Below are 9,020 nucleotides of genomic sequence, written 5' to 3' on the forward strand. Positions count from 1 at the left end.
GCGCCGTCGCCCGCTTTGCACAGTGCCCGCAGATGGCTCGCTCCGGCCCCGGCGCGGCGATCCAGTCGCCCCGAAGCGGTGGCAGGGCGGGGGCGGGGGTGGGGGCCGGGGATGGAGGCGGGGGAGGGGGAGCGCGGGGCCCCTCTCCCCTCCTCTCCTCCCAGCCCCTCACCCCCCACCCCTTTTATATTTTTTTTTTCCTCCCAAGTTCTCTTGCCTCGCTATCCCCCCTTGAATCCGAAGGCGCCTCGCGATTGGGTGCTGGGGCCGGGTACGTCAGTCAGACTGTGACGTGCAGTCTTCCTGTTTCCTTCAGCTGTGTCTTAAAGTAAATCTTGTTGTGGAGCGGAGCCCTCAGCTGAGGGAGCGCTCTGAAATAATACACCATTACAGCCGGGGAAGCGCAGCGGCGCAAAAGAGCTCTCGCCGGGCCGCCCGCTCCCTCTCCGCTCGGCTCCTCTCCGCGGCTCCTCTCTTCTTCCCTCCTTCCTCTCCTCTCTTCTCTCCGCTCCTCCCTGCCCTCCTCTGCCTCGTCTTCTTCCCTCTCCTCTCCTCTCCTCTCCCCTCCCACCCTTCCCACCGTCCCCTCTCCCTCGCCCGCTCGCCCCGCTCGCCCCGCTCGCTCGCTCGCTCGCTCGCGCGCACTCACCGGCCCCGGTCCAATTATCACATTCATCACCCGCAAGACACCGCCGCGTGTGTGCGCGCGCGTGTTCTCCTCTCCCTGCCGGCAAAACCACGCTCGGTCCCACTGCCCTCTGCACCGCGTAAGTATCCTCTCCCCCTCGCCAGTCCCCTCCCCTTTTCCAGAATCACTTGTCCTGGCTTGTTCTTGAATGGGAAGAAAAGAAAAGAGACTCCCATTACTCATGCCCGTGTAAACATTTTTTTTTTCCAGGAGAAAATGGTGTTATTTAAATGAATCATAATAAAATAGGCTCTAAACAGTTTGTAAGCAGGAGCCTCCGTGGAACTCAGCGCTCCGCTCCTCCCAGTTCCTAAGAGTAAGTGATCCGCTTGGCTTTTATTTCTTTCTCTTTCCTGCTGGTGGCTGGGGTGGTGGTGGCGATGGGGGGGGGGGCGGGCGGGCAGCGGGGGAGGCTGATACTGCTGGACTTGTCGCTGATCTTGTCACCTTTTGTGTACTGTTCCTGGGCTGTGAGGAGGCGTTTGCTTCCCTTCCTTCTTTTTCTTGCCCTCTCTTCTCGGGAGAGAGGACCGCGAGGGGCACCGGGTCGCTTTTTGTTCGCCTGGATCCCCGCTTTCCGCCAAGCCCCATCCTTCCCGTCTCTCCCGGCTAAAACTCCTGGGCCAGCCCCCACGTCCTTTCTCTTTGTCTTGTTTATTATAGCTGCCTTTCTTCCAGGCTCTTCCAATTTGCTTGTCATTTGCATACCTTTCACTTCTCCTTTTGAACCCCAGCAGAGGGCCGGGGAGCAGGGAGGAGGGGGGAGGGAGGAGGGGGGCGCTCTGTTACTTTACTCGCAAAACGCTGTCGAAGCCGCAATGTTGAAATCGGGGTTGGAGCGGTGGAGAGATGGTCCCGGGAAGGCAGCGCGGCGTCCCTCTCCAGAGCTCCGAGGAACCGGGGCTAGGTCAAGTTGAGTTGGGTAAGGCGGCCGCGGGAGCCTCAGGAGGTCGTGTGGCGGTGGTGGAGGGATGGGGCCGGAGCGTCGCGGGGGGACCGAGTGCTGGCGGTGCGGGTGGGGGTAGGGGATGTTCTTGGGCTGCGGATCTGCGACGCGAGGACTCTCGCAGCCCTGGCTGGCAGTGTGTGTGCCGCGGGGCTGCTGGGATCTGGTCTTGTCTGGGTGGTACCTGCAGTTGTGCCCCAGTTCAGCGGACTGGGGAGGGAGGAGAACAGAGGTGAGGGTGATTGTTACCGGGGAGAATGGTGAGGAGGGCGGGAAGAGCTGCTATCTTGGCTGAACACACCAGGAGGGGGACAGGCAGGGGGGCGCTGGGTGGGGGGGAGACTTCACCCAAAGTCCAGTTTAGCAAGTTGTTGGTTCTTCTGGCGTGCTAGCCACTTACTCCTGCTAAAACTGAACGCCGGTGGAAAGCGTGGTTCGGAGTGGGGGGGGGGGGGGGGGAGTAGGGAATGGCGGGAGGGAGGTGAAGGGGGAGTAGCTTTCGAGAGAGACTCACACGTCTCCCGCCACTTCTCAGCTTTTTTCGGAAGTTGAGAGTCCTCCAGGCTGGCAGAGAGGAGGAGGAGGAGCGGTTGGGCGATCGTCTTAAATAGCCCAAGGAGGCAGGTTGGAGTGTGAGACTGCTGTTCTTGGCAGTCCAGAACCCTGCTCCGCCTGGGGGAAGGCTGGGAGCTCACCTGCTTGTTTTTATTTTTCCAAGAAGGTCTGTGTTGTCTCCCAGAGCTTATAAAAACAGTGCGAGCACAGGGTGGCCTTCTCTCAAAGTCAAGGCTATAAGTGTCTTCTCTTGTTCTCTCTCTCTCTCTCCCTCCCGCTCTCTCCCCCTCCCTTCCCCCTCCTTCCCTCCCACCTATAACCTCCCTTACAAAAAAAATAATAATAATAATTTCCTTTCCTAAACTAGGTAGGCAGAAGTCTATTCGTAGAGCGCTGTGCATGGGCAGGGCCTGACAGGTGTGTTGGGTCAAGAAAGACAGGTGCAGATTTCCTCTGTGTCTGTGTGTGTCTGTACAGCTCCAGACCACAATGCGCACTCCAGGGTTGCAGAAGTTTATGAATTTATGGGTGCCCTGCTTAATAGGATTCTCCGGGCTAATGGGAACTGGGCTGTTGTCATGCTTTGAGCCCGGCCATGTGAGTTCTTTGCTTGGGGGTGGGGGATAAGTTGGTGTGTGTTTGTTTATTTTCCTTAAGGATGTTGGCAGGCTGCTGCTGAGGCTGTGTCTCAGGCTTCTGCCTGCCAGGCGGCTGAAAATCCCCCCACTTCAGGCAGCAGGTGGAGAGAGATTGACTTTCCCTCTGCTTCCCTCTATAGTTTCTGCCTATCTCCCAGGTCTGTGGTGCGGAAGGGGGGTGGGCGAGAGCCGTCTTTTGTGTGCCTGTGTGTTTTGGGCGGCCATGGGCGGTGTGTGTAACTGCCAAGAATACCAAAGTCATTTGAAAGTGTTACTGTTGTTAAAGCTTATCTTTTTAGCGTGCCTTCTCTCTGCCCAGAAAGAATAGGTATGTGCGTAAACTCTTTCAAGTCCTATGTTAAATACTCTCATAAAGCAGAATGAGCCTGTCATTGTACCAGACATGTGCCAGATGTCCTAGTTATTACTTTGATGGAGAAGGAAAATCTCAAGTACGTGAGAGGTAACTGCACTTTCTCTGTTTGATGCAAGATGCAGGCAATCAGCTGTGTGAGGAGTTTCTTGCAAGAACTTCTGAGTATTTTCAGAATGAAATGGGCTGTGTGTGGTGAGAAAGGAAAAGCAGAGCATTGGTGTTACCCTGTCCATGTGCTACAACGTGGCCACGTTTATATAATGGTAAAATCGGCGAGGGTAAGGACCGTGGCTTGATGTGTGAGGGAAGCTGTGGAGAATTCAGTGGAAGCACTATATCTGGATTATTCAAACTTGACCTTTTAAGTTTCTCTTTAAACAGGCTACTTCTTGGGTTACATAGAAATAGGTTAGATGGTGAATGGTTTTATCGGTTGTCTTTGTTGTTTGGGTGACGATCGTGAGTTCATGAAAATGAGATACTGTGTGTCATTTGTCCTTTAGACTTAAAACCTCAGAGTCCCTCCCTCAATACTTGTCTTGGGTGTTTGCGAAGTTTTTTCACGTCATCTATGGATATGTCCATTTCCTTTATGTTTGATAGAGGTTGTCTGTGCTTGGTACTTACTAGTATGTTTATGTGTCCATTATGCAGAATTCTGCTTAGTTTAATCATCACCTTGTGGGAAGAAAAGTCATGCCTACGTCACATGCATCTTTGTTCTCACTTTATTCATTTCCTAGCATGGTTCCTCTAGAAGTAGCACTTGCAATCTTAAAACGTAAGCCAGCTGCCGGGGTTCTCTTTATCTGTTCAAAGTGCAAATAGGCCTTTTTTTTTTCACGAATTTCTTATATCATTTCAGGGATTGTCTTGCATTTTCAACTGTTGATAGAAGGAATGTTTAGGTTTAGGATTAACAAAATAAATTATAAAATGTGACTGTTTTTCTCGTATAAAGACGGATTGTGCGTGACATATTATTATTGGATTCCAATTAAGTACCTGTATCAACTGAAAACAACAGATACCTCAGGAATTTCTCAAACCTTATTGCCTAGCGTAGTCTAAAGCTTTCAAAGGACATTTAGAGTATTTGAATTTTCTACAAAAAAGAAAAAAAGTGTGTTTTTTCTTGAGATCGTTTCTTACTCTTTTACTTACTAACGTGGTGAGTTATTGGTGCACATGAATGTTTTAGGCATGTCTCAGAAAATATTCTGTGTTCATTTTGCAGGTGAAAAACGTACGGAATTTTTGATAGGTTGGAGGAATTTTAAGTGAAACGGTTATGATATGAGAACTCTGTTATGATAGGAAATTTTAAAACCTGATATGAGATTTGAGGATACAATCTCAGTTAACTGAAGTACGAACTTCTGTCAAGTGGGTTCTTCAAGCTAAACATAAAACGCCTTCTTAACCTTACAGCAAGCAGAAACATCCCTGAAGGAAAAGTTGCTAATTAGCGGAAAGGAACTCTTGAATACAGTGAAGAGGGGTTAGGGGGAAGATTTGATGATTTGGTGGCCTTAGGGGAGACTACCTAAATCAAATCATCTGATCTCCCCCACCCCCCTGCCTTGAATTACCGATTTTCAGGTGGATTTAAGATGTTCTTTGTTAGTGATAGTGCATTCGAAATTTCATAACCAGGTTGACCCAAGTAGATTAGAGGCCCATTCAAAGATTGTTTTCCATAAGAAGTAAAGTGTAGGCTTGAGCAATTTCTTCAAATAATTTTACCAACAAAGACAGATAATCTAAGTAATCCAAACAGGAAACCATGCCAACCTTACACTCACCCTGTCTTGTAAAAGATTTGTCTAAACTATTTGGATAATTACCATAATGAACACTTCTTTGTCCAGAATCTGGACTCCGGATAGATACGTAAAAGTTGTAATCCCCTCCCCCAAATAACTTCTTTATTCAAGCAGAGCACTTAGCCACTTTCTACTCCAATTCCTTTGAAATTCCTCGCTGAAAGTTCTTTTCTAACATTAAGTCATCAAGTTCCTTAGCATTCTCCATGTTAAGCTACCTGACGTTCTTGAGATAATTCAGGTCTTAATGAATCTTTTGGAGTAGTTAAAATCTGACTCGATTATACCTGGATGTTTGTTCTTACCTTTCTCTGGGAGGAATCTGCTATGTCAAGATAATCACTGTATAGGAATTATTAAAGCAGTTGAGTACTTAGATACCAAATGCTAGCTGTGACAAATTATTTAAGAATAAAAATATTCTGTATGGGTCTTCATGTTAATTGAAGAGGAGTTTACTGGAACAGAATATATGTATCCAAACAGTAATACATTTGGGCTCAAATTCTACATCAGGATTTTTTTCTGCATACTTGCTGATATTACTGTTTCCAAGGGCTGATCAAAAGGTTTCATCTCGCCTGTTTAAACTCAAAACGAATGTAAAAATCAAAATACAATAAGAGTCAATAATAATTGTAGTTGAAACACTATGACTTAGGACATCTGTTGAGAAATAAAGGAATTTTTAAAAATCTTAATGGACAGGATGAGATCAGTGATAAAGTCCATAGCGTTCTCTAAATTCTGAATTAGGAAGCCCATGGCAGCACCTTTAAATGTGTTTTCAAGTGATTTAATTTATATGATAGTCGTTGAACAATGCGTTTTCTTATGTGGTAAATATATTCACATCTATATCTTGTTTACGACTCAATTTGCTAATCAAGTGTTATGTCAGCCAGTTATAATTACTTAATCTTGTCTATTGCCTCCATGGGTTATGGTCCCAGTGTGCACTACCCCTCTACCTTTATTTTTAAGTTTAGATCTTAGCTATATGGAGAGCTATATTTATTCATGCCTATTAATATAATGTCTGGTCTTGGCAGAATGTATACTTTTTCCCATTTGTTTTGTCCTATTTGTTATGTCTCAGCTGGACATTTTACGACAAGACCTAAAAGGATTCCCATATTTTCTTAGCCCAAAACAGAAGCAAATCATTATCTGATCTAAAAATGCTGACTGGTTGACAGGGGATGGAAAAAAATCTGTTCGATTCGTGAATTTGAAGGAAGTCACAGGGTATTTGGTTCTTGGAAGACCCACCAAACATGTTTAATTAACATTTACTGTCCACTGCAAATGAGAGTATCATTTCTTTCTGCCTTCGGAAGAGCACAGCCCTCTTCTTGGCTTGGGCACGAGGCAGGGATGCAGCTGTTGATACCTAGGCTATGAGAGGAAGTGCAGTTGACGCAGAGGTAAATGACAGTTGGGAAAGGAAGGATGCCTGCGGATGACCTTGTGCGCATCTCTTACACCAGCCTGTCATTCTGAGCCCCTGTTGCAGAGATGCTTGTCTCCTGGCAAGGATGGGCAGGAGAAAAATCCAGATTGGGGGTTAAGCTGAACAGAGGCAGAAAAAAGACTGTGGAAAGTTTGTTCAGTGTTTTGACTAGAGATCCCTGTGCTTTTCAGGTGATATTAAGGAGAAGAGAATTTGCACACACAAAAAGAAAAGAGGTAAAATTTTAAAACAATGGCAATGAACTCTATTTTGGGGGAAGCTGATACACACACAAAGAGGTCCTCCTTGCAGAGACCTACCCCCAATGTGCAAATCTTTCTGGGCTCCGAAATAACCCATTTCTTTTCTTGTTTGCCTCGGTGTTTTTCTTTTTCTCACCTGATGGCTGCACCTGATTTATGGGATCCAATGTGTTAGTGAAATATTTGTCATTGCATTTTTGTATTCCTGAACTCAGTTTTATTATTGATGTGTGAGGGCGCACCATCATTCTGAATTCAATTTTGAACCCAATATTGAAGTTATTAAGATCTGTTTCCATTCCAACTTTGGGAAATTTTATCCTGAGGCATACAAAAAGTATTTTAATTTTAAGCATACAAAAACATATAAAGAAGCATCATATTGCCTGCATGAACAGGCTTTTTAAAAAATGTTGTGTCTTCACATAGAAACCAGGAACAAGGAATGCATGACGAAATCTTTGTTGAGTAAGAAATAAAAATAAAAATAAAAATAAAAATAAAAAACCCACACGTTGTCATCTAAGCATTGAGCATTTTCTTGATTTTTTACAGGTTATTTCATGCTGAAATTATGCCTATTTGCATGGATAGTCATTCTTTAAAACTAGCCACAGATGCAGTCCTAGGGAGCACGTAGATGTTTTTACAGGTGAACCGAAAGAGATGGGAACCGTTCCAAACACTCTGCACGCTGCCTTTGGCAATAGACCCTGTTATTGTGAAGATGTGCTCTGTTAAGCAAACGTGAAGTTTAATATTAGATAAACCCTGTGTGAAAAAAAATATTTTCATTTTCTTCATCAAACGTTAATTGTAAGCAAAAAAGATATGACATCTTATATGCACACAAAATTGGGGGTTAGCATCACTGGGTAATAAGTCACAAAATATGTCAGGTGCCTTGCATAAAATGCAAGGAAGGATATTCTCTTTTAATATTGTGTCCTCAAGAAACAATGGAAGTTCATGTGCAGAGAAGATATTTCTCTTTCTCATATATTTGACTGATGCTTTTGCATCTTTATTTACTTTCTTTTAGTCTCCCCCCACCTTGAATTTGGCATAAGAAAAAAGATTCACAAAGGATGTGTGTATTAAAGTTTCTTTAGGCATTTGAAGTATTATTTTGGCAGATTTTAACAGAAGAGAACTAATACTGAAGATACATTTATCCTTGCCTCACTCAGTTTATTGTTCCCCATACTGATTTCTAAAATGTGGCAATTCCTTCTTTCACAGTGAGTCCAACTTTGTGGTCATTTAAGTCATCAAAAGGACATCATGAAAATTCACAAATATTCTCACCCTTACGTTAAGATATAGCAATAGATCGCGTTTTCCAATGTGATTTTACTAATAAAAATGCACATCCATGCTAAATAAGCAGACTTGTAAAATGGATATCTGTGCGTTTATTTCAATGTTAAATTGACCATTTGTATCGGAAAGGTGCTGATGGGGGTGTTCTCCCTCCCATTTCAGATATGACAGAAATATTTTAAAATTCAGTAATAAAGGGGGCGTGTTGAGCATTTGCATGTACTTTCGAGTCTTTCTCCTCTAATGGCATTAGAACCAGAATAATTTTAATTCAGAAATGGAATTTTTCGTCCAAATTTCACACAGCCTCAAAATTGAACCTTATATCTTAAGTAGAGACCACTTTCATCTTCTTTTGTAATATGAATCTCAATGCCCAAAATTTAATCAATCGGTTGTCAGAGGCTGTGTTCTTATAATCTACTGTTTCTTCTGAAGATAAACAGTATCATTTTAGGCATTTGTGAAAGAGAATCATATTACTGGTGCTTAAGCAGTTTTTGCTTTTTTTTTTTTTTTAATCTTAATCCATCTTAAACCAGTGGAGCAGAAATATTTAAAAATGTTTCATTTCAAGCAGAGTGCATAATAAATTGCAATAATTGTAATGTGCCATAAATCCCAGAGCCTATGCATTTTGCATTTGATTCAGGATTGAGGTCAGGAAATTTGGAGAAATTTAAAGAAAATGATTCATCAGTCCTTTTGTTCTGTTGGCCAGGGTCCCGGGATTCTTGAGCTGTGCCCAGCTGACGAGCTTTTGAAGATGGCACAATAACTGTCCAGTGATGCCTGACCATGACAGCACAGCCCTCTTAAGCCGGCAAACCAAGAGGAGAAGAGTTGACATTGGAGTGAAAAGGACGGTAGGGACAGCATCTGCATTTTTTGCTAAGGCAAGAGCAACGTTTTTTAGTGCCATGAATCCCCAAGGTTCTGAGCAGGATGTTGA

General features: G+C 44.3%; 1 protein-coding gene across 8 annotated transcripts in view; it reads left to right on the forward strand.

The window, feature by feature from the left end:
- Nucleotides 1-9,020, forward strand: part of PROX1 (prospero homeobox 1) — a 53,157-nt gene continuing 44,137 nt past the window's right edge. For 2 of the 8 annotated variants that reach the window (XM_045452523.1, XM_045452530.1), the window contains exons 1-3: nucleotides 1-767; nucleotides 899-1,004; nucleotides 8,790-9,020. The exon at nucleotides 8,790-9,020 is cut by the window's right edge and continues 1,561 nt beyond it. In XM_045452523.1, coding sequence (XP_045308479.1) covers nucleotides 8,857-9,020 — 164 coding nt within the window. In that variant the 5' untranslated portion in view covers nucleotides 1-767; nucleotides 899-1,004; nucleotides 8,790-8,856. Of the gene's footprint in view, nucleotides 768-898; nucleotides 1,005-1,499; nucleotides 1,611-1,664; nucleotides 1,867-2,217; nucleotides 2,356-2,595; nucleotides 2,787-5,635; nucleotides 6,719-8,789 lie in introns of those variants that run through there. The other 6 variants (XM_045452525.1, XM_045452524.1, XM_045452528.1 and 3 more) reach the window with 6 other exon arrangements.

Source organism: Leopardus geoffroyi, chromosome C3, assembly GCF_018350155.1.
Source record: "Leopardus geoffroyi isolate Oge1 chromosome C3, O.geoffroyi_Oge1_pat1.0, whole genome shotgun sequence".
Lineage (NCBI taxonomy): Eukaryota > Metazoa > Chordata > Mammalia > Carnivora > Felidae > Leopardus > Leopardus geoffroyi.